Source organism: Camelus bactrianus, chromosome 27, assembly GCF_048773025.1.
Source record: "Camelus bactrianus isolate YW-2024 breed Bactrian camel chromosome 27, ASM4877302v1, whole genome shotgun sequence".
NCBI classification, from domain to species: Eukaryota; Metazoa; Chordata; class Mammalia; order Artiodactyla; family Camelidae; genus Camelus; species Camelus bactrianus.
The window spans coordinates 16,348,823-16,374,441 of record NC_133565.1 but is presented as its reverse complement, the minus strand read 5'-3'; the positions used below and the strand labels follow the sequence as shown (position 1 = coordinate 16,374,441).

General features: G+C 33.5%; 1 protein-coding gene across 10 annotated transcripts in view; it reads left to right on the top strand.

Annotated features, from left to right (window-relative positions):
• MEF2A (myocyte enhancer factor 2A) overlaps nt 1-25,619 on the top strand; it is a 124,030-nt gene that overhangs the window by 59,641 nt on the left and 38,770 nt on the right. For 8 of the 10 annotated variants that reach the window (XM_010962905.3, XM_010962906.3, XM_074354076.1 and 5 more), the window contains exon 4: nt 7,943-8,146. In XM_010962905.3, the coding sequence (XP_010961207.2) occupies nt 7,943-8,146 (204 nt within the window). Of the gene's footprint in view, nt 1-7,942; nt 8,147-13,892; nt 14,032-25,619 lie in introns of those variants that run through there. The other 2 variants (XM_074354075.1, XM_045522604.2) reach the window with 1 other exon arrangement.

The following is a 25,619-nucleotide window of genomic DNA, read 5'->3' as shown; positions in this document are numbered from 1 at the left end:
CCATTAAAGAGGCCATACTTAACTCTTAAAAGGAGAGGTGCTCTTGAACTAAGAGTATTTTAAAGCATCTTTACTGCCTGTTCTTTCCACAGAAATTCAGTGATGTGAGCGATCTTTTCCAATGCAAATTATTATAAAGAAGAAAACAATAATATTTACAGCTATTTAGATAATGAAATTGTTCCCCCAAACAATGAAAAAGTAGGGCAAACTGTTATATGACTCTGCAAGCAGAAGTAGATTTCCTTAAACAGATATTTTGGAATGTTACAAAAAATCATAATGCAGAATTTTGAAACACTAAGAACAAAAATGGATTTTTTGAAAAGCATAGATGAAACAAAGTGATTGAACTCTTGAGCTCCAAAAAGAAAAAGAAAAAATAAAGTCATATCAAAACAAAGACTAAATTACAAAGTGACCAAGGAATAATAGATTCAAATGAGACCTTAATATTATTGAAGGAGGGCGGGGAGGCAACTCAATGAAAGACAATGAGATAAGTAATTTCAAAGGGATAGAGAGAAGGTGGTTGAAAAGGGAGATAAATGAAGAAGATCCAGCTATGTATAATTGTGGTCCCTGAAGAAGAAAAACAAAACCATAGAACCAGAAACCAGTGTTTAAACTATAATTGAAGAGAAGTTTTCATAGAATAAGAGAAAATAAGATGCCAAGGTTTTAGGTAGACCTGCAGAAATCAACTTTGATACATATCCTACTGAAACTGTTAGATTTTGAGACAAGGAAAAAATCCTTAGGGCTTCTAGGCATAAAACAACAACAAATCTGTAAGTGCAGAGAATTAGACTGCCATCAAATTTTGCAAAATCAAGATACAAAGCAAAGCAGGAGTAGAACAGCATTTTCAAAAATTGCAAGGAAAAAACTCTGAAGCCAGGATTTTATTTGCAGTCTAGCTGTATTCAAGTACAAAGTTTATAAAAACAAGTTTAAAACATACTAGAGCTCAGGGAATTCTGTACTTATGACCTATTACTGTGCGGTCTAGTAGAGGATAAGCTTCATACAACTGAGAGATGCCTGAGGAAACTAAAGCAGAAAGACTCACGACCAACATTTAATATATTTGACTGTAGATTTGAGCCTAAAGCAACAATGGAGGCAAAGGTGGAAGAATAATATGTTATATGTTATTTATTATTTATTACTTTGCTTTGACAAAATAGAAATAATGCCACTGAGACACAGTAGAAAGGAGCGGGAAAGAGGAAAGTATAGTAAGTACACTGGTAATTGTTTAGGTAACAGGTGGGAGTTAAAGAATATCACTAAGATTTGACAAACCAAATAATGAAAGGATAAGCATGAAAACAGGAAATCCTAGGGCATTTTAAAAAGCTGTAACTGTAAAAGTAACCACTAGAACAAAACTGCTAATCTTTCCTAAAATTTTTGAAGATAAAAGAGCAAAGAAACATCATTGAGAGAGAGGAAAAATTAGGAAATATGCATAATATGTATAAATATTAAATATTTATTAAAATATTAAAATGACAACGAAGTCTCTAAGCATTATCAGTCATATCAATAAATATAAATGGGACTAACTCTTTATTAAAAGAAACATTTTCAGTTTAGTTCACAAGCCTCAACTTTTGGCAGAAAGAGACATACCTAAAGTGGAATGATCAGAAAGACTAAAAGTAAAGAGATGAGAAAAGGTGTACCAGACAAATGGAAGCAATAAGAAAATGAGTTACAGTATTGATATTAGACAGTGTTGGATAGAAGACAAAAAGCATTAAATGGGACAAAGAGAGATACTTTTCAATGCTAAAAGCTGCAATTACCTTGAAGATGTAAGAATTAGGGAATATTGATACACTAAATATTACCTTCATCAAGCAAAAATTGAGATACAAAGAAACATAAATGTAAACAAACTGGTAGTAAGATACTTAAATACACTAATCTTAATGTGAGATAGATCAAATGGACAAAAAATAATTGTGAGGGTATACCAGATCTTAAGAGTATAATCAATAAAATTGACCTAAAGTGGTATGTTGAACATTACACTCAGAAAATAGAGTATATAAGTGCACATAGAACATTCACCAAAATTGATGGTGTCTTACCTAACCAAAGAAACATCAGTAAATTCAATGAGGGAGAAATATTACATACATACACTGATTACCATGTAGTAAAACTAGAAATTAATTTTGTTTGTTCATTTGTTAAAGACCAATTCTACCTTGGAATTTCTTTTTTTTAAAAGTTTGATGCCAGTCTAACAACTTTTGGGTAAAAGAGGAACTACATAACTGAAATTACATGATTTCTAAAAAATAATATTGAAAATAGTATACATCAGTATTTTTGGAATGTATTTAATGTAGGAATCAGAAGAAAATTCATAGCTCTTTAATACTTTTATTAATGAAAGTATTTGCAAGGCTGTGAAGAAGTAAGCCCTCCTTTGCATTGCAGTTGGGAATACAAATTTGTATAGTCATTTGGGGATGTGGTATTTGATAATATCCAACACAGTTATGTTTGCATTTATCCCTTGACCTAGTCCTTTGGGCTCTCAGCAAAAGAATTATCTTTTGTTTCTAGTTGGTAGGTTTGTTTTTTCATAGTATGGGTTAGCAATTTTAAAAGTACTTAAAGTGTATTCTAAGATTGAGCAAATAAGTAAATATATTGTGGATAATGGGAGCTGGGTTTCTTACTGTCAGAGAAGGAAGTTACAGCTATGAACAGGGGAAGGCTAGAATAAACCTGATAGCATAGAATTGGAAGTATCATAAATTCTAGTATATATTTTGATAAAAATAGAAGCAGATATTGAAGTGTGTGTGTGTTGTCTATACGTATTCATATTTCCTAGTTCTGTCTGTTGAGAGGGCCTAGAAACAATGATACCCAAGTAACTTACCATCTAGATCTTGGTTTCTAAATACAGTTATCTACTAAAAGGAATCAGAGCTCAGCTCTCTGGTGAAATGGCTGATTCTAGGGCTGGGACAGGGAAAGAACAGAAAGAGCCTGGAATATCTGACTGTGCCAGGAATTTCAAGGAATATTGGGAACATGTCAGATGGACACAGGAAGTCAGTATAGTGGGTGAAGTAAAAGACAGTTTGATATGAATGGGTTATAACCTGTAGAATAAAATAAGAATCCATGAGTTGATGCTGACATGAATGAAGGCAGGAAGGAAAAGGAAAACTCGCACAGTAAAATGCCAGCTAGTAAATGTAGATAGAAAGTTTAATGGAATTAGAAAATCTCCATTTGACAACCACCATAGTAATAATTTTTCAGGCAATAATCATCAATGGATGCTAAAATCAGTTAAAGTTTGATAAGAAAACAGGATATTTACATGGAAATCCTCACAATATACTTATTAATTACGGGGGGAAATAGTAACTTTGCAGGGGAAACAACATGGCAGACACTACCTTAATCAATTTAACAATACTAATTGGAGGGCAAATAGATACTACGTGGACTTTTCATGTGATGTATTGAGGATACAACATCACTTAAAACTGTTCCTGCCAAAATACACAATCTGAGTATAATCAGAAAGAAACATCAAAGCCAAATTGAGATACAGAGTACAATATAAATGGCACATATTCTGCAGAAGTGCCAAGGTCCTGAAAGATAAAGACCAAGGAAGTGTTTCAGATTAAAGATGATGCAATTAAATGCAAAATCTAATCCTGGATTGGATTCTGTGCTAGAGGCGGGGGGACCTTTTTTCCCCTCTATAAAGAAAATTAGTGGGACACTTGAGAAATTTAAAGTTTATAGATTAGGTAATAGTGCTGTTTCCATGTTGGGTCTTTTTATTTTGATAATTTGTCTGTGTTTTTAAGATCATATTTAGGGGCAAAAGGACCTTAAAATCTGCAGCTTAGTCCGAAGGGTTCAGAAAAAACGTGTGTGTTTGGAGAGTGCAAATGTGTTTAAATATTAACAGGTAATCTGATTGAAGGATATAGCTGTACGTATATCTGTGAAATTAGAACACTCCCTCACACCATACACAAAGATAAACTTAAAATGGCTTAAAGATTTAAACATAAGATAAGACACTTATATAAACCTCTAGAAGAGACTATAGGCAAACCATTCTCTGGTAAATCATAGCACTGTTCTCTCAAGGCAGTCTACCAAGGTAATAGAAATAAAATAAAAAATAAACAAATGGGACCTAGTTAAACTTACAAGCTTTTGCATAGCAAAGGAAACCATAAATAAAATGAAAAGACAACCTACAGAATGGAAGAAAATATTTGCAAACAATGTGACCGACAGTGGCTTAATTTCCAGAATATACAAACAGCTCATAAAAACAGTAGCAGAACAACAGACAACACAGTCCAAAAATGGGCAGGAGATGTAAACAACAGACACATGAAAAAATACTCAGTATCACTAATTATCGGAGAAATTTAAATCAAAACTACAGTGAGGTATCACCTCACACAGATCAGAATGGCCATCATTAAAAAGTCCACAAACAGTAAATGCTGGAGAGGATGTGGAGAAAAGGAAGCCCTCCTGCACTGTTGGTGGGAATATAAACTGGTGCAGCCACTATGGAAAACAGTATGGAGGTTCCTTAAAAAACTAAAAATAGACATACTGTATGATTCAGCAAACCCACTCCTGGGCATATATCTGGAGGAAACTCCAATTTGAAAAGATACATGCACCCCAGTGTTCATAACAGCACTATTTACAATAGCCAAGACATGGAAGCAACCTAAATGTCCATCAGCAGATGACTGGATAAAGAAGTTGTGGTACATACACACACAGACACACACACACACACACACACACACACACACACACACACACTGGAATAGTACTCAGCCATAAAAAGAATAAAATAATGCCATTTGCAGCAACATGGATAGACCTGGAGATCATCATACTAAGTGAAGTTAAGTCAGAAAGAGAAAGAAAAAATTGTAAGATATCTCTTATATGTGGAACCTGAAAAAAAAAAAAAAAAGGACACAAATGAACCTATTTACAAACCAGAGATGGACTGAGACATAGAAAACAAACTTACGCTTACTAAAGGGCAAAGGGGTGGGAAGGGATAAATTGGGAGTTCAGAATTTGTAGTAGTAACTACTACATTTTATATATATATATGTATTATATAATAATATAATATAACTACTACTATATAAAATAGATAAACAGGTTCCTACTGTATAGCACAGGGAACTATATTCAATACCTTATAATGGCCTGTAATGAAAAAGAAAATGAAAAGGAATGTGTGTGTGTGTATATTTATGTGTGTGTGTGTATATATATGAATCACTGTGCTATACACCAGAAATTAACACTTTGTAAATCAAATACTTCAGTAAGTAAATAGTTTATTTTTTAAATGCATATTTTAAAAATGAGATTTTTATTTTGCATCTATCATACTAGCAAAAGACTAGCAACATATGAAAAAATTATGAAATTGTTTAAAAGAGTACCTTAGAACTATACCATTTAACTTAGAGATATATGTATGAATGTGGGTAAATGAGGAAAACAAAATAAAGACTATTGTTAGAGTCCCAGTTTTGTAAAATGCTGTCAGGATCCCTTATATGAGTATATGATTATATGATCTTATACAAAAATGTGGAATGAAAAATCGTAAGTTGAAAATGTGGGTTAAGGGGTTTATGTTAGTTCAAGGGAAAATAGAGGGGCAAGCAAAATATCTTATATTTGATATATACACTTACATAAAATTATATATTTGTTTATATATCACTCTGGCAGGGATGTGGCAAATATACTGTAGCGTACAATAAGTAAAGCAGGAAATCTAATAAGATGATTATATAAATAATATACATGAGAGATTGTGTAACTTAAGGTGGTAGTGGTATAGACAGAAGTTGATAGATTTGGGATATGTTTTAGAGGTAGAGTTAACACAATTTTGCTGAATAATTGGGTGAGTTGATTATTGTGATAAGGATCAGGGATAACTCATAGATATTATTTGATTTTGTTTGAATGGATGACAGTACCTTTTGCTGAAATGGAGAAGACTGTGGAAGGAGCATATTTGTTCCTTTTAAAATCATGAAGCTGGATGCAATTACCTCACAAGATCTGTGAAAGTGAAGAGAAGGAAACTCAGGTCTAAAGCTCACAGGCACTTCAATAAGTAGAGGTTGAACAGAGGAAAAGGATAGAACGCTGGAGGCTGAGAGGAAGGAGTCCCTGAAACTAGAAGGAAAACCAGGACAGTGTTGTGTGTGTCATAAACACCTGGGTAAAAAAATGTTCAAGGAGTGAGAACATGGTCAACTTTGTAAAATGCTGCTGAACTATATATAGTAGAATAAGAAAGAAAAAATGACCATTGACTTTAATCACAAATTAGAGGTCACTAATAATGATATTGACAAGTCTTAGTGGAATGTGGGGACTGGAAGTCTGATTGCAGTAGTTGAGGAGAGAATAGGTGGTGAGAAATTGGAAACAACTATAGGTGTTTCTTTCAAACAGTTTTACTCTGAAGTAAAGCAGAAAAAGGGGTGAAGAGAAGGGATGGAAACTGGGGAGGCAACGTGCAGTTAAAGGAAGTGTAAGAGCATGTTTATAAGCTTTGGTCTTTGATCTGATAGAGAGGAAGGAAATGATAGGGGAAGAGAGTAAAACATGTGGAAAGGAGTAGGAACAGAAATGTCAGTAATAACAGCAGAGAAGGCACAGTGTGGAACAGTATAGATGAAGCATTTGAATTGATAGATTTGGTAATGGGAAGTGAGATTGTTGCTGCTTATTTCTCAGTGGTTTGAGGCAAGGTTATCAGCAGAGAGTGGATTTGAGGGAGAGAAGGTAGTTGACCTGGAGAATGGGCTAATGAGACAAATCAGCCAAGTTAAACTGCCAGGCATTTAAGTGTTCAGATTTATGCTCATCAGTTTAGAAACTCCAGCAGGGTATGTGTGGGTGTGCACACTTGTGTTCCCAGTAGTTACCAGCTACTTGCATAGAGATACAGAGATAGATGGTTATATGAATAGAGGAGTCAGTCCCTGGTTGGGGCTGTGCCAGGCAAGTATGTTAATGACAGAAGGCTAAAGGGGTTATGTGATTTTGCAAGGAAGTGAAAATAGTGATGGAGCATGGAATCTAAAGAGGGAAGAAAGGGCATGAGAATGTGTAGATGGTAACAGAGTGATGACGTAAATGGAGGACTTGATGAAGATTTAAGAAATTTCTGGAGAGAATACAAAATAGGAGTGCTGGATAGGAGGTAGTCAAAGTGGAATGCATGAAATTGAGATTTTGGAGGTGATACGATTATTAGTGATGGCAGAGTTAAGGGCTTGATATGTGGTGGCAGTTGATCATTTTGGAGGTTGAGAGGTAAAGGATGAGGAGCTGAGAGGCTGAGGTATTTGCACTAATTTTTTATGCAGATGCTGAAGTCACCAGAGAAAAGAACAGGGTTAGAAGGAGAAGTAGTTAGGTGATAATTACCAGTGCACGAGGGAGAGTGACCAGGGGGTCACCACAAGGAGAGTTATTGGGTGGTATAAATTTCATGGCTTAAGCTTCAAAATAGCTGGGGTTTTTAGAGGAGGAGAAAGAAAAATTAATTGGAGAAGAGAACGGGGAACTAAAAAGACATATCTTCCAGGCTCTTGAGTGCAGGAGGTATGATATTTTAAAACAAATAAAAAGCAGTCTCTATTTGAGAGGACTTCAGTGATAGAGTTCTCTTTGAGAAAGAAATATTTAAAGAATTTGAAAACACTTGGGACTTTGCTGATCCTAGACTGGGAATTTCAGTGGGTACAATAGAAGGGCTTGGGAGGAAGGGAGAGGTACAAGTTAGCTGAGTGGATGTAGGTAGTCTGTATTCAAGTACTACTAAAGCCTTTAATAAAAATACACTTTTTTTATTGTCTAGGTTACTTTTACAAAGAGAAAGTTCGGATTAATGAAGAAAGCCTATGAACTTAGTGTGCTGTGTGACTGTGAAATAGCACTCATCATTTTCAACAGCTCTAACAAACTGTTTCAGTATGCCAGCACTGATATGGACAAAGTTCTTCTCAAGTATACAGAATATAATGAACCTCATGAAAGCAGAACCAACTTGGATATCGTTGAGGTAACACATATCTCTAGTAATGCCTGAATTGCAGATAATAATTAAATATTCATTTAATAACTTTAACGGAAAGATTGCTTTTTATATCCAAAGTATGAATCAGTTATAGATACATCTTTTCTCTGAGTTGTTTCTTAGAAGGATCTAATTATTGCTGTACGATGACCCACTTACGTTTAAATATATCCTAATCATTGAGGAAAAATAAATGAGGTGGTTTTATAAAAACACTAGTATAGTCTAACATTTTGTTCATGATTACTTATTTTATATGAGTTTTTAAATTCATAAGAAACTATGTCACTTTGGAAAGTGTGCAGTTTTAGTTAAAATATGTCTTGATGTCATCACTTTAAACATGAAAGAAGTAGGAGAAAATGATGTAAATATTATTCCTGTTTTATTAATAGTGTTTAGTTGTGGGAGGAGGACGGTCTCATTTTCTTTCTTTCTTTTTTTAATATCTGTTGACCTTCAGTATCTCTCATAGTTCTACCAACCCAAGTTAAGTGAAAATAAAAGGAAATTTTTTGGAATGATTTTGATCTGTTGAGAAAGTGTTTTAAAACAAAACCTTCAAAAAAGAGGTCCAGTATGCTTTTGTCTTTAATTCTTTTCTGTTGCAAAATCTTCTTATAGAAATTAACTTTCTATGTATATTTCTGACAGCATTTTAAATTAGTTTCATAGTCATTCATCTTTTTTGTTTATATGTAGAGGTTTTTAAAATTTTTATTCAAAACAGGAATTTTTTTCCCCACTGTTTGACAAGACATATACTTTGGCTTAGTATTGTAATATTAGAAAACTGCTTCAGTAAATTAGGTATTTCTTTGGCTTAAGTCCTGAAACCATGTGAACTGATGCAAACCTAACTATAAAAGAAGAAATGAAGTCCCAACTTAGATTTTATTTGAGAAATTAAAATTAAGATAGAGGAAGAAATTTTATTTCATTGTGTAGGAGTCTAACTTATTTGCCTCCACAGATTATGTTACAGTTCTGAAAATACATTTTTAAATTCCCCTGTATTTTTCTGCCTTAGCCATTCCTTTTTGGACAGTAGTTGATTGCTACTACAAAAAAATTTTTCTCATGCTTATATTTAAAAACAATACTTATTTTTTAGCAATTAATCAATTGTTTGAAATGAAAAGTAAAATATAGTGTAATTACAGCTATGACTCATCTCTGTTGCTTGATTTGCCCACTGTTTTATTTAAGTGGCTTGCTGCCTTGAACCTCCTCTAAAGTGTATATGAAGCTTTTGACCCTGCTTTTGTTGATAAATTAAATTACATGGTTACATCTTTAGCCAGACTCTTTACCACAGTAATGTTTTTATCAATTGTAAATTATTTTACATCATTGAACTTTTAGGGTATATCTTATCACTTATGTGCAATATAAACTATTTAGTAGACTGTTTCCCTGTTATATATCCTTATGCATTTTGAATCATCATTTTGTAAACTAGGAGATCTTCATTTGGTTAAGCTTCATACGAGACTACATAACTGAATTTCCTTGAAACAGAGAGTATCCCTAGTGTTTAGTTTAAAATGACATCTTGTTTTAAAAAATCTCTGTGTCTTATCAAAAGCTCCACTGCCTTAAGTCAAACAAAGAAATAGAGTTGACTTTAATGGTGTCAACAAATAGGTATTCAAGCTAGTTTCATTGTAGAAGGCAACCTCCACCTTAACCCTAACTACTCTGCTCTTTTATTGCAGCAGTTGTTGTTCTTGGCCCCTGGAAGTTGAGGGTGCTTCACACTGCCTAAAGCTTACTTCCTTAGAGAATATGAAGAATATAGTGTGATTTAATCCTCACAGAATTTTCAAACTACCTCAGTCTTCACCTGTGTTGTAGTCAGCAATCGAAGTGTAAGAGAGTAAATCCCAAACATCTTTTAGCAGTCCTCGTATATTACAGGTTACTTCAGTATGAAGGAAAAGTTTTACAGGTCAATTATCAATTGGCATTTTGATGTTTTATTTTTTTAATTGGATTTCTTAGTTATAAGTGAACATGAATCTTACAATAACCCTTTATGAAGTTCTGAATTATATAAATATAGTAGACAGAAGACACATTGGATTATAAGGGATTTAATTTGTTGTGGTAGGATAAAATTATAAGGCTTAATTCACCTTTCTTGTAAATGTGTCACTGAGTTAATTTTCACTGTTAGACAATACTGGTTTCCCTTGTAAGATATTCTTTTTCCACATATAAAGGTGATGCAGCTACATCCTCACTAGTAGTGCATACACACCTCAGTTCTTTTTATCAGTGATGGTAATGGATTTATACTAATGAAGCTACCAAGATTGTTGTGAACCAAACTAAGTTAACAGAATAAGAGTAATAACAAATATTTACATAGACCTTCCTGTGGGCCACTTTCTAAGTGCTTTACAAATATCTCATTTAAGGATAATTTTAGAATGCCATTATAAATATTTTTTTCCTTTTTCACATAGTTTCCTTTAAAACAGTTGTAGTAATTGGAAGCAAACTTTTTGATGTCCCTTTGTTCATTTGACAAAAATATTTTAGGGGTTCCTGTGTGCCATTCACTTTGCAAAATGATGTTAGAGATTTCTAATTCAAGCCACAAGACTTTTTCTACCTACAGTTTTGTATACCATCGAGATACACTTTTACCAACTGAAGATTTTATATCTATAAAATTTTAACACATTGTTGTGATATTCTGGACTCTTTGGTCTTCTCATGTGGCTGTGCACATCAGCAATAAATGGAACAAGCTATAAGTCATCTACTTTAGAGTATTTCCTTATGTAATGTGATCAGCAGTGAAACTAACTGAAAACTTTGTTGAACAACTTACATAAGGCCTCTAACCTGAATTCACCTATTTCCTGTTGTATATATGTTAGTCTTTAAAATCAGCAGGGTTTTACTTTCCCCATATTACTAAAATATCCTTTGACAGAGTCTTGAATATATTCAAATGGAGTCCTCTGTAGATGTATTTCTGATCTGTTGTATCCTATACACAGGCCCTTTGTGGATGTACCGTGAAGAGAAGAAAGATGGGTGCCCTGTAATGTTAACCACTCCTGCATAGTCTACAGCATAAGGATGCACATGCATTATCCCTCTGGGAGTAGATCTAGTATGTTCTCTGAGAGCACTATAGAATAAATATAATATAGTAAAAGTAGAAGTAGCTGGTATTTGAATATTGTGATGATAAACAGAGAGGAAGACATGATGCTTACATTTATCTACCTTTCAATTTTTAAACACAGGTGTTAGAAACCTATCTACAGAATGGTGTTCTGTCTTTGCTTTTCCTTGTTTCGTATTATTTATATTTTAAAACTAGTCTCTTAAAATTTTAATCAGTTTAAATGTTTTAATTACAGTTAATACAAATTATTTCTATATAGCTTTGTTTTTTTAAGGTAGTTTACATTAAAGTCTGTTTTAAGGTAGTTTAAATTAAAGTCTCCAGTGTCTTGTGGTTTGTATGGACCTCCTGTGTTGAGAAAGCTAAACACATGAAAATGGAAACTTACACATTAGGAGATTGTCATTGAGATAAACTTTATAAGAGACTTCATAACTGGATTTCTTTGAAATAGAGAGTATCACTGCTGTATTTAAAATGATATCTTATTTGAAAATGTTTGCATACTGCTTTTCAGGAGTATCTTCTGTACAAAAAATGAGTTTTACTACCTTATTTCTTATAGTTCATTAGGAGACATCAAAGATACATGTATTTTTTCATGTTGGTAAGCACTGACACAAAAACAGGTGGCAGACTTTTGATTGGTCCTACAAAAAGTAGTCATTTAATTGAAATGTACAAAGAAAATGTTATTAACTCCCCAATTTTCTTTTCAGTAAGCTAAGATTTAAAAACTTGTGAACTGTATTATGTAATTTTTTAAGACCATTAGATATATCCTAGAGTATTAGAAACTAGAAATGAAAATCACCAATATGATTAGTCACCATTATTCATACGGATGTGTATATACATTGAATTTATACTAAATAAAATCCTAGAACCAATAGAAGGTTTTGGCATTAAAATGAAAGTTATGCTAAAGGCATGAAAAGAGAATTTTAGCATCTGCTACACAAAAAAACACCTAAGATTACTTTTGTACTCACTTTTTTCTTTCATGTTGCAATGGTATTTGAAATATTAAATATTTCTACTCATAATATTTAAAATAGCTGTGACTTGGTGGCTTTGGAGAATATTCAGTAAATATCTTACGTGGTGATTTAGATCATTATGCTGTCATTTAAGGATGTACAGGGGCCATTTATCTCTCTTATTAACACCTTGTGAACTGTTCCCAAATAGAGGTATTTTCTTCACCACAGGAATACTGAAGTATTTAAAAATTTTTTTAACTTGCATTATCTCATTTGATCTTCATATTTAAGATAAGCTTTTTCAGAAGCAGAAACTGAGACTACAGTTAAATAACTTTCCCAGAGTCATGTAGCAATTTAGTGGCAGAACAGGGATTAGAACCTGGATCTTTGACATTATCCCCTTCCTTTGCTCTCCAGTTTACCATATCCATCGGTGCTCTGGAACATTTTACCATAAATGGATAAGATTTTATACATACACCGGTCATGTATAACATAGCAAACATGAACAAGTTTTCCTCAATAATAAACAGAAAATGAATGAGGATAATTGCAATAAGAATAATATATAACATTCATCAAGTATTTAATGTGACCTGGTATTCTTCCAAGGGCTTTTACTTATATTATCTTATTGAATCCCTCTAATTGTCCCCATTTCACAGTTGAGGAAGTTGAGGCACAGTGATAAATGAAATAAGACTGATAATTTAGATTCTAAAGGGAGAGAAAATCTGCTTTTTTGAGTCTTAATAGTTCCTCCCTGCTCTCAAATTACAATGGAATTTGAAAATAATATCTTAAAGAAAGGAAGATATTAGGGAAGGGATATAAAGGAAGGGAATCAATATAAGATGCATCTATCAATTATTTAAAAAACAGCTGGTAGTAAAAGTGATCATGCTAAGGAGTACGTTATTTAAAATCAGTTCGTTCTCAGAGTGTGGTGCCCTGACTAGGAACATCAGCATCACTAGAGAACTTGTTACTGATCTTAAGTTCTTGGGCCCCATCTCAGACCTGCTGAATCAGAACCTTTTGAGATGAGGTCTAAGCAATCTTGTATTAACTTGAGTTAACTTGTCCTAAGTGCAGGGAAACTAAAAGCTTCACGTTAACAATGCAGTCTCTTGGCGGTACTTATCCGGCTTTTTCCTAAGAGTATCTATCCTCTGAAATAATTTCAAGCAGTGAGCAACCACAAATTGAAACTTTTAAGACCTTCTAAAGAGCAGTTGAAAATAGTATGCTGATATTGGTGTGAATTGCAAACTAGGGAACACATTTTTAATGGGTAACCTTTTGATTCCGTTCTGTGTAGTTACATGTACTTCTTTGAGTGTGTTTAATGGGGCTGGCGGGAATGTGTGGGGAGATGGACTCCAGTTTCTCAGTTGAGCAAAAAAGAAAGATAAATGACTTTTGTCTCCTGAGATCAACTAGTTATAGAACTGGAGGCGTGACTGTGTTTAGGTTTTCTGACAGTATTAAGTCCTCACAGAGCCTTTTTGAGCCAGTTGGTTTTTTTCTCCCCATGTTACAGATGAGGAATGGAACAGACAGGGAGTGTTTAAGAGGCTTGCCTAATGTTTTACAGGGCTGCAGTGGAGCGGCAGGGAAAGGGAAAAAATAATGAAACACCTGAAGACAAGACAAAGCTTCCCTCCACCTCCAGCCCCCTGCCTTGCTCTTTTATTCCTAACAGAGCCTGAAGCAGCAGGATGGTGATTCACAGGGTGAGGCACGCAATCCTCATGGCTCTCCTCCTCTTCCCACATGTCCTGCACCATCACCTCACACAGCAGTCACCATAGCTCTTGCAATTTCAGTTTTACTATTTCCATTTTACTGTGTATTTGAATATTATTATTTATCATACAATATTGATTTTCATTTATGTGCTTTCTATAAGGAACAATGCATCTCTACATGTGCTTTTTATTTTCTTGAGGTCAGGTTTTTCTCCATCAGAGATTGATGGTGTTGATTTATAAACAGGAGTTCATAGATAAAAAGGATGATACATGTATCACTTTATAATATAGCTCACATTTCTGTAATGCATTTCTTGTGGTTATTGATGAATACCTTTGTGTCCTTTTTATGTCCCTGTGTGTCATGGATTGAGTGTCTAGTACTTAGATAAGTTGTTCTTTTTTCTCTAGAAGTTCTTTGATACATTTACCAAATTTTTGACCAGTGGAAGAAGGAGAATTGGGAGACTGGTCAGAGAAAATGTTCTCTAGATGTGACACCATCACCTGAGTCCTTTAAAGGATAGGGTTGGCGAGGGAAAAGGGGTTAAAAGAAAGGATGTTGTAGGTTAGGGGGGCAACTTCTGTGGAAAGGAAGAAATGAGACATAGCACAAATATCGTATGGAGTTAAAATCTGCTAAGTATAGCTGTAGTGTAGTGTGAAGAGTGGAAATAGCTAAGACCTGAGAAGTAAACCAGATTCTGAAGAGATGTGTAATGCCCTTGACTTTCTCCTGAAGCTTTGGGTGGCTATTGAAGGAGCCTAATAGAACAGCTGCTTGAGTTTTACTGACTATTTTGCACTCCCCAAGCTATTAATTCTGTTAGAATTGCATTGTAACCTTCTTGATTGGGGTTAAAGAGAAGGGAAGAGAAGAGGATAAAAGTATTTAATATAATGCATTATTTCTTCATTTTTAAATTTATTGCACTGATACTTATCATACTATGTATGAGGCATTGTATTAGACACTGGTAATATGGTGGTAGCTGGCCATATGTCTTCTGTTTTCCTAAGAAGATGACATGTTGGCTATTACATTATCTTACCTCAGAAGTCTGTTTGTTAGATACACTTCAGTATGGATTCAAGATGCTTGGAATCCCAAGATTTTGATGTTTTCCACCAGATGTTAACCATTCAGCATATAAATGTTAAACTACTACTAGAGCTGGAAGCTCATTTAGAGCAAAAAATGAGGGTATTTACCGTATTTAACAATGTTCTGGGTATGCCTGAAAAGTGAGATATATCTATAGTGATATTTCAGTTTTCTTATATAAAGGTATCTAATGAAGACATGCATTTTTTTTTAACCAGGCCATTCAGACACATACTTTAAAATTAAGGAGATAGTTAACAGATTTTATATTTATTTTGAAGTTATTTTTATAGCTTAGTCCTGGGAGAAACTGTTTAGGGATCTGGAGTGTCTAAAGAGAGAGATCTTCTTGGCATTTGTCATAACTCTACTTTTTAATTTACAGTTATGCAATCAGTGCTGTACCTGTAAACAATTCCAAATGGTAGTATGAACTACTTATATTTTGGAAAAGTAAATATACCTTATAATTATCTAGGGTTTTGTTTGATGGGTTGATTTACAACTTTTAATATGTGCTTTGATCCTTGTGTATCCTAAGGCTATTCTGTAAAGAATATTATTACATGTGTAAGCACATTGGTATGTGACTATATTTATTTGTTTAGTCAAAGAATATTATAGATCTTATTTTAGTTCATTAGCAGTAGAACACCAGAAGGTAAACTTTAATACTGTTTTTAAAATGTTAGTGATTTTTAAAAATTGATAAATAACCTATATGCTTGAGTCTTAGCGAATGTGCCAAAGCTTGATTATTCATACTGAAATTTACTTCTTGTAATTCAATGGAGAATATTTTTCTTATGCTTTGGTTCTGAACAAATTTTCTTTTCATATAACTAGTTAGTATTTTGTGGTAATTTCTGGGCTTGAGTTGTTATTTCTAGAATCTATCTTGAAAACTTCAAAAATGATTATGTTCTACAAAAAGACCTTAGAAATATCAACTAGTATTTGTGCATGAATTTTCGAATTTAGTTTGCTTTTTTATGCCACCAGTGTTTATATAGGATTATCCCATAATATTATATAATCAAAATATTTTCATTGCTATTTTCCACATTTTTATAGTTGAATTAAGTTTTTAAAAATTGTTCTGTTACTTTGGGTTGTAAAAAACCTACCAGTTATGTTTTGAAGGACAATTAAAAAGTAAAGGTTTAGGTGGATATTTAGGTGTTTGAAAAGTATTATAATTCTCAAATCTTATTTGATTATTTGATATTTCAGATATAATTAGTATTATAATTAGCATTTCTTAGCCATATTAATTGGTTACTTACTGAAAGTTTCTGGTACCAGTACTAAGCTCAGTATCAGAAGAGAAAGCAGTATGAAAGGTCTAAACCTTGTGGGTTTTGAGGATAATGTATGTGAAAACATTTTAAAACTATTCTGTATTAGTTATGTTATTTCTGGTCACAAGCAACAGTAGACCTGGCTGAAACTAGTCTTTAAAACAGGGATATTTTTTATATTACATACCAAAAAAATACAGCAGTTTGGTAGAGATTCGACTGTTGAAGTGGGCTTCAGTTTTTGTGTTTTCACAGGCATCAATTTTGTTGATTCTGGCTTCTTCATATTGAGAGTGGCAGCCTGAAGAACTTAACATCTGTACATAGCATCATTGAAAGCAGCACTATTGAACTTTCTGTGATGATGGAAATGTTCTACTATGCTGTTCAGTATGGTAGCCATTAGTAGTGTAGGTGATGAGCACTTGAAATATGATTAGTGCAAGTAAGGAACTGAATTTTTAGTTTAAGCTAGCTAGTGGCTGCCATACTGTGAAGCACTGATACAAAGTATGAGAAATAAATACTCCTGCTGTCAGGAGGCCTTTCCTTTCCTGCTGAAAGTTGTTTCTGCTATTTCCTCTTTCCTGGCTCCCCTTTCCTAGGGAAAAATCACCAGGGAACCAAAGTTACTTCTTTATTACACTGACATCATTCCCTCTTTACCAGTTTCATATGAGCTAATTTACATCCAAAAATACAGTATGGTAGAGCAGACTGTATTGTTTAACCGTAGACAGTTCTTTCTTTTCTTTTGTTTTCTTTTCTTTTTTAAAGATACCATTCATCAGCTATGTTCATCTGAATAAATGACTGCTATATAAAAGAAAATTATTCAGAGAGGGGAAGTTGTATTCTCCAGTTTCTTTTGGGGTATAATTAAAGTTGTTTTCATAGACTCTATTGGCTTTTGTTTTACTTAGTTCTGTTCATTGGTACCTGGGTATAGGACTCAATAGGTATAAATTCCATTGTGATGATTATTCACAATCATAGTAAACATTTCCACAGTTTTCAGTAACTTGCATAAAGTGCTTTCATATTACCTGATATCTTTATAGATCATTGCCTCAGATATCTTTTATTGTTATGTGACATTGAATGCTCAGTGAGGCAACTTTGTGTAGCTAGTGGCTACCACAGTGGATACTTTAGACATACTTGAGATTAACTTTCTCCATCTTTTTATTGAGATATAATCTACACACCATAAAATTCACCATTTTAAATTATACAATTCAGAGGTTTTTAGTACACTCACAAGTTTGTGCAACCATGAACACTAATTCCAAAGCATTTTCATCAGTCCAAAAAGAAACTTGGTACCCATTAGCATTATTTCCCAATCCCCCTTCCCCCACATCCTGGCCACCACTAATCTACTTCTTTGTGTCTATGGATTTGCCTCTACTGGAGTTACACACAATATGTGGTCTTTTATATCTGGTTTCTTTGATTTAGCAGATGTTTTCAAATTTCATCCATATAATAGCATGTATTCATTTTTCATTTCATGGCTAAATAGTATTTCATTGTGTGGATATACCACATTTGCTTATCCATTTATCAACAGAGGAACATTGGGTTGTTTCTACTTTTTGACTGTTGTGAAAATGCTGCTATAAAACTTGTGTACAAGTTTTTGTATGGCACATTTTCATTTCTCTTGGGTATCTCACAGGTTTATAATCTTTGCTAGATTGTATGGTATCTCTGTTTAACTTTTGGGGGAAGTTGATGGTGGAACTCTGTGGAAAATGTGGAATTCTTTACTGTATTTAACTTAAGAAGCAAAAAAATAAAAAAAAAAACCAATTATGTGGATGTCATTAGAAAATTCTTGGCTCATTTTTTCCTAAAAATGTTAATTTTTTCCCCCCAGTAATGTTGAGTCAGGTTATCTGGACCAACCCTTTAACTGAAGCCAACTAAAAATGCTAGATGAATTGTACAGAAATTTTTTTTTAAACATCAGAGAGCTATTAAGGGATATGCCAGGCCAAAATCTAAGAAAAAATTGGAACCTAAAAGGTAAAGAATTGTTTAGCACTCTGGCTACACTGACTCATTTGCCCATCTGAATAAAACAGTTGAAAAACTAAGCTTCATGAAGTTTTAGTGATTCAGAGGCAAGGGGACAGTTACTACTTGTAGGTCTCTGAGTCTGATAGATTGCCTTCCATATTATATGGTGGGACTTCAGTCAGAGGGGAGCCCACTGCCTTTTCCCTACTTACAAGGATTGCAAAGAGAGTTTTTTTGTGCCAAAGAGAAGAAAAGTAAGAAAGAGAGCCTATCTGTGAGGTGTTCTAAAGCAAGTACCAGCATTGTGAAGAATCGCAGGCCAAAGTCAGATAACACAAAAAGTCTAAGAAAATCTAGTGTGCCAGTTACTTGGGTGGAGCAAATGTATATATCCTTTTTGAAGAAAGGCACTTTATTGTAGGCATCAGAAATCTTCAAATAACCTTTCAAAATCATTGAGCATCCATCATAAAGCATCTAACATCACTTATGCTAACTAATACAGAAATTAAATCCAGCAGTATATGTAAGGGATAATAAATTATGACTAAGTTGGATTTACCCTAGGAATGCAGGGTTGATCTAACAAAGTATCCTTTTATCATGGACTGGAATTGTCAATATTGTATATATCAATCCTGCATAAATAATCTTTATAGAGTTAGGAAATGCCAGTTGAAATTCCAAGAAATTATTTTTTTAAGAATTCAGCAACTGATTCTGAAATATATAAGGAAATTTCAGAGGAAAAGAAGACAAGACACTCTGAAGAATAGCAGAATAGCAAGGTGAGAAGGTTTGCACTACAATACATTGAGACTAATTTTAAAGCTGTAGTAATGAAGATGCTGTGGCAATGGCACAAACAGCAAATGCCAAACATGTCAATGGAGTAATAGAGGACTCGGAAATAGAAGCTCCATGCACCTATGTAGATAATATGGTATCTCAAATCAAAGTGAGGGAAAGAAACTCTTTAAGCAATGGTCCTGGGACAGTTGGATATATATCTAAGAAGGTGACTATTCATATCTTTTACAAAATCTACCTCCAGGAAGATTATAGTCCTAAATATGAAAGACAAAATTACAAAGCTTGTAGGATATAATACAGGAGAATATGTTCATGATTTTGAGGTAGGGGAGGATTTCTTACACAAGACATAAATATTACTACTATAAAGGATAATTGCAAAGGGAAAAAATTGAGCAATTTGACTTTACTAAAATTAAGAACCTGTTTTCATCCAAAGACAAGGGTTAAGCCTGCAACATAATGGGAAAAGATTTTTACAGTGCATAAAATTAGCAAAGGACTTATGTTGATTACAAATAAAAGAATGACTATACAGCAATTAAAAAAAAGACAAACAACTCAATAGGAAAATTGGCAGAATGCTAGAACACTTGGCACCTCACAAAAGAGAGAAAATCCAAATGGCCAATAGTTATGAAATGTGCTGCATTTTCTTAGTAATCAAGGGAATGCAAATTAAATCCTCGTAGGTAGAAATGTACGTTAATACAACTACTTTTTAAAAAACAGTTTTGCATCATCTAGTATAACTGGATACTAAATTCTGCTTCTAAGACTACCCTAGAGAAATGTGTGCAGCTATGCAGTAAACTGTGTCTACAAAAATGTGCATAACACCATCTTCATAATAGCCAAAAGATTGAAGCAACTCTAATACCTATCTGCAGTAGAAAGGATATGCAGCTTTTTTCTCATGCAATATAATATTCGGTGAAAATGAACAAACCGTAACTATATGCAACCGTATACAGTGATACTATAAAAATAAGTTATAATGAAGGAGGCCAAAGTAACACATGAGCAAAGCTAAATTATATTTTTAGTGAGATACACAACACACACACACACACACACAAACACATACACACACACAAAGAAAATACAGAAACTTCTCATCACAGAGTTAGGATGGTATTACCTATAGAGGAGGGAGGGGAGAGTTGTGTGATTGAGGGAAATATGTAGGATTCTGGTTCTGGCCTTTTTGTTTTTTGTTCTTTTTTTTTTTTTTTTGACCTGATTAGAATTATTGTTGTTCCCTTTATAATTCTTGAATTTTACGTAAATTTCGATGTCTTTTTCCTTATGTATGTTTCACAGTTTTAAAAAAAACTAAACGTTTTTATGTGCTTTCAAAGTGTCTAGGAAGAATTAGAAGTATTAAAACTGGTCCTTTTCCCCCAGTTCCCAAGAAACTTAAGATATATTATTCCTTTATGTTACAAGTATTCACTTACACCTTATTCTCCAGCTGCAGATTATCCACTCAGCCTGTATTTGTGGAGCATCTGCTGCCTCACTGCTTCACAGAAAGGAGATGTATGGTGGGCGGTGATGTTGAGGGTTGGTTTAGTTGATGAGCTCATTGTACATTTTAAAACTATGCATATACACCTTTTGACTACTTTTAATTCCACAGTTTCACTTCTAAGTGCTGTGATTATATTTGAAATAGAATTTGACAATTATTGTAAAATTGAGTTATATTAAAGAATATTTCAATTCTTGGTTGGCAGTAGTTAAAAATGCAGTCTTGTCTGACATGGGCTCTGGTAAACACTCAGGCAGTATAGACTCCTGAATCTAAAAATTAGTAGCATGTCTTATGCCAGTCCCTTGGGATTTTTACCAGTTCTTATTTCAGACTCCACATAGTTTAAATATTTATTTAAATATATTTATAATAAAAATATCCTGAATACTAAATTCCTTCATAAACAAATACCAAAGATTTTGTACATGTATTTGTACATAATATATTTTATATATACATATATGTGTATATATAATTTCCATGGAGAATAAATGTCTTAAATTTTAAATACGTTATTTTGTGCTGATGAGAGAATATAAGCTAGAAGAAATCTATTTAAAATTAGTTGCCTCTAATTTTTAATTTATTTTGAAATATGTTTGTTAAGTTTATTGTGTAAAGGAAAACCTGGATATACTTAGAAAAAAAGACCAGACATCATTGTTCTTGCCTCCTTAAAACGAACATGTATCAAAGATTTTATTTAATAACAGCAATAGTTAAAGAATGCTAAAATGAATTTATAAATGCAAGCAAAATTGGTCACTATTCACAAGGTGATAATCAGTGACATTCCACAGGAAACAACTTCTATGAATAGGAATTATTTGCAGTTAACTATCAGTTTTCTGATAGTTTTAAACTAACATTTATCTCTACAGATTAGTAAAATAGCCTTGTCAAAGTTATAAAGATGGATATAACCGCAGTGGAGGTTCTAGCCAGGATACCTCCTAATTTCAGTTTTTCACTGTTTCTCCTTAAGTTGGTGTGAAAATTTTAAACTTATGAGCCTTCCTACCAATGAAGTCTTTTAATTAGTAGGTAGAAGGCTTTAAGTTACTCTTTATTTGGGTAAAACTGATTTAATTAATGCCAAAAAACAAAAACAAAACCTTCTCTTATAAGTTTAATTTGGGCATTTCCGGTTGAGAAAGCTTAGATGTGATGTAGGAATCCTTTTTCCCTGGAAATGCTTTCAGGTAAAGCACTAACCACTCTTTCCTCAATAGCTTGATTTTTACTTTAGAACTCATTAACTTCAGATGGAGAGGAACTCTGTTTTAAGAATATGGGGTTTGCAGTTTTAGATGTTACACTCTTAATACTCTGATATGAATAATATTCCATTTATGAATTGTCACAAGAATTAAGGATTTTCTCCTAATTTCTTGAAGAAGAGTACTGAAGGGTCATAATCCTCCTCTGATTGTACTTCCGTAATTTTTGTTTGTTTGTTTTCATATTCTTTTTCATTATATGTTACTACAAGGTATTGAGTATATAGTTCCCTGTGCTATGGAGAAGAAACTTGTCTATTAATTTTATATATAGTACATAGTATCTCCAAATCTTGAACCATAATAAATTAATACAGATCATTAATCAGATTATCAAATATTTTCAAAAATTTTAAATAACAGCACATTGCTTTTTTCTTTTAAAAACCAATAATCAATCTAATACTAAATCCTAACAGGTGTTACTAGGAAATCTTTCCCCCTGAGTTTAGATCCTTATGAATCATGAGTCAAGGGTAGTGTCATTCTTAACAACTGTTAAACAATTTTTTTCGAAAAAAGTAAAATCATGACTCTCAGACAGATATAAAATGAACATAAGTCAAAGGTTTTAACTTACTAATTACTGCGGAAACCAAAAAAATGTTGCAGCTGGTTAATGGGTAAGTCCAAAGATTAGACAATCCATAAGCCCATCAAAAAGGCAAAATTAATTTGCTTCATAGATGCAAAAACTAACATCTTCCACAGTGAGGAAAGAAGTCAGTTGAATCTCCACCAGACAGAATCTATTTGCGTGTCTGTAAACACTAATTATTTGCTTTACTATCAGTTTTCTACAGATTAACTTCTATATCTACAAAGTTGTGAAATAGCTTGAAGACAGGCACAAACCACATAGAATCAGATGGCCTGGAAGGATGTGTCCTAATCAATGCATAGTTTCCATTAAAGACAGTTAGCAGTTACTTTTTGATTCATTGAAAAATCTTTCACATTTTGTCTTTACATTGTGTTGAAGGTAAATGTTAGCGAAGGGCATCCATTGTTTAAAACCTATATTTTGTACCATAAATGACAGTATGCAGAAAGTACCTTGACTGAATTGGCTCAAGATCACAAAAAGAAAAGCCATTAAAATCGTAATAGAATTTAACTTTATTGTGACAAGTAGAAGTATTTGTTCTTCAAAGATGTTTAACTGACTCTCCAGAAATAAATTTTCTGTCTTCTATAGATATGGACTGATGAAAATTTGGTGCATTAATTTTATGATTTCATGTACATAATCTTGCTAGCGAGAATCTTTAAATGTGTTTGGAACACTGACTAACACTGGACATAGAACAGGTTGTATCAGGTCGGCTTAAGTTGATTAATACCTCAGTTGTTGATCACAACAGATCCCTTTAGCAATTTATAATGTGTGTTTCAGAATACAATTATTTAAGAAAAGCAACTGGGATAAATTAACTTCAATGGTATATGCCACTGAAATGTGAAACTATTTTGGCACAATTGAGTTTTCCCCTTAAGTTTGCCGTAATGGCACTGAAAAACTGTCAGTCACATGTGTAAGAATAAAGTACTTTTAAAGTCCTATTTACTTCGGAATGGGACAGTATAATCATCAGTAATAGCCATAGAGTAAGCACACAGTGCCAATACTCTTGAATTTTTTCCCACTTAAAAGCAGATTCCTCACTCAGAGAGACCTTTCAGACAGTGTTTTCTTCACTGAGCAAGTGTTTATTGTGGCTAACTTGAAGCACGTGAGAAAACTGAAGCTAGCCTGTTTCTTATATGCCTCGCTTGGCCTTGTTAATAGATTACAGCATTCCACTTGTTAGTACCAGTGACAGAGGAGGAACTTTTACTATTATGCTATGTGGTAATGATAAAGAAGACAGAAAAAGTCTTTTTATGGTAGTTGGGTGCTCACAACAACCCTCCATGTTGTGGTGATAAGAAGACACAAGTTGGATATCCTGCAGAGGCACATTAACTTGTTATCTGCAGGGCTGATACAGCCTCCTAAATTCTCTCACAGTGACAGGAACCCCATCTAAAGTGAGGGTTTGCAGAGCCAGAGATACGAGAGCACTGTTCTTCCTCATGAGTACAAATAGGGTTAACCCTACCATTGTAGAATAAAAAAGTTTTGTGATTATTAAACTAAAGCCATATTCTTCTCTTGTGCAATTTTTAAATGTTCAAAGGGACATACTTGGTGATTGCTGTTAGTGGAAGAGCAAGACTATGAATTACCTAGTCTTAGAATATATAAATATGAGGGGAAAATACCTAGAGATTTCAGGCTAGAATAAATCAACTTTATGATAAAATCTGTGTGTAGGCACCTACTGTTTTTGTTCTGTATCTAGAGCTGTGTAGGTTATAAAAGTTCATTGTGTTCCAGTATTCTGAGTGTTAATGTCTTCACTGCTGATAGCAAGATGCAGAGTTGGCAAGCAGACCTTGCTGCCACCATGGATGGGGGAGGGTACATGTCTCCATCCTTCAGTTCTAAACAACAGGACCTTTCATGGCTGAGTACATATAAAAGTCTATGTGATTAGTTAGACTCATAGAACTCAGAGCCATGGAGCCAGTGTTGGGGAAGTAGGTATAGTGTTTGCTGTGTGCTCATGGTTAGTGATTATGTTGTGGGGGTTTCAGGCATTGTGTGTGGGATTCGTAGCACATGCCAAGTAATCGAGAGGCTAACATATCTATACCAATGATTTCTTATGTCTTTAAACGTGCAAGGAAAAAATCAAATAGAGTAAAGTGAAATTTTAAAGAACTTCAGAGAAATTAAGGAAAAAAATCTCAAACCTTAATGTATTGTGTGTTTACCTTTTGCTTCTCTCAAGAGGAAATGAGTAAAATAAGCATTCATAATTATTATAAATGATGTTTTAAAGGACACTGAGATCTGTTATTATGAATTATTTAAAAATATTCCTTAAATCTAATATAATCACTTGTAAATGCACACATCTAGTACTAGTCTATTGTGCAAACATTTCTTAACTAAACAAGCTCTGACAGGTAGGCTTACTTGAAAAAATTTAACTTCATAAAGCTTCTCTGTAGTTGCCTGGAAAATCAGCAAGTCTCACAGCTAGCTAAGTTGTTGAAACCTAAAAATTCTACTTTAAAATAAGATCCATCAGCATTTTTTAAAATTTAGACATTCTGGAAGTGAATTAATATTCCATAGATTGTTAAGCCCTAGGTTTTAAATTTTATGCTTTTAAATGCTAGACAAGTCCTTTTGTGATGATTTTAATTTAAAAAATTAAAAATCATAAAACCAACCATTCACTATATTTCTATCCCAGAATAAGAAAAAAAGAGTCAGTGTGATGTCAGGGATACTTTGATGACACTCAAAATTCTCCACAAAGTCAATTCAGTGGATCAGGTCAATCCATGAGGGAGCTCTCTAGAAAGAGTTAGCAAAGTGTGGAAAAGATTATGCTGATGTAGTTTTTAATACAGATTTTAAAGATATGTGAAGTCTCTAACAATATGTACATTCT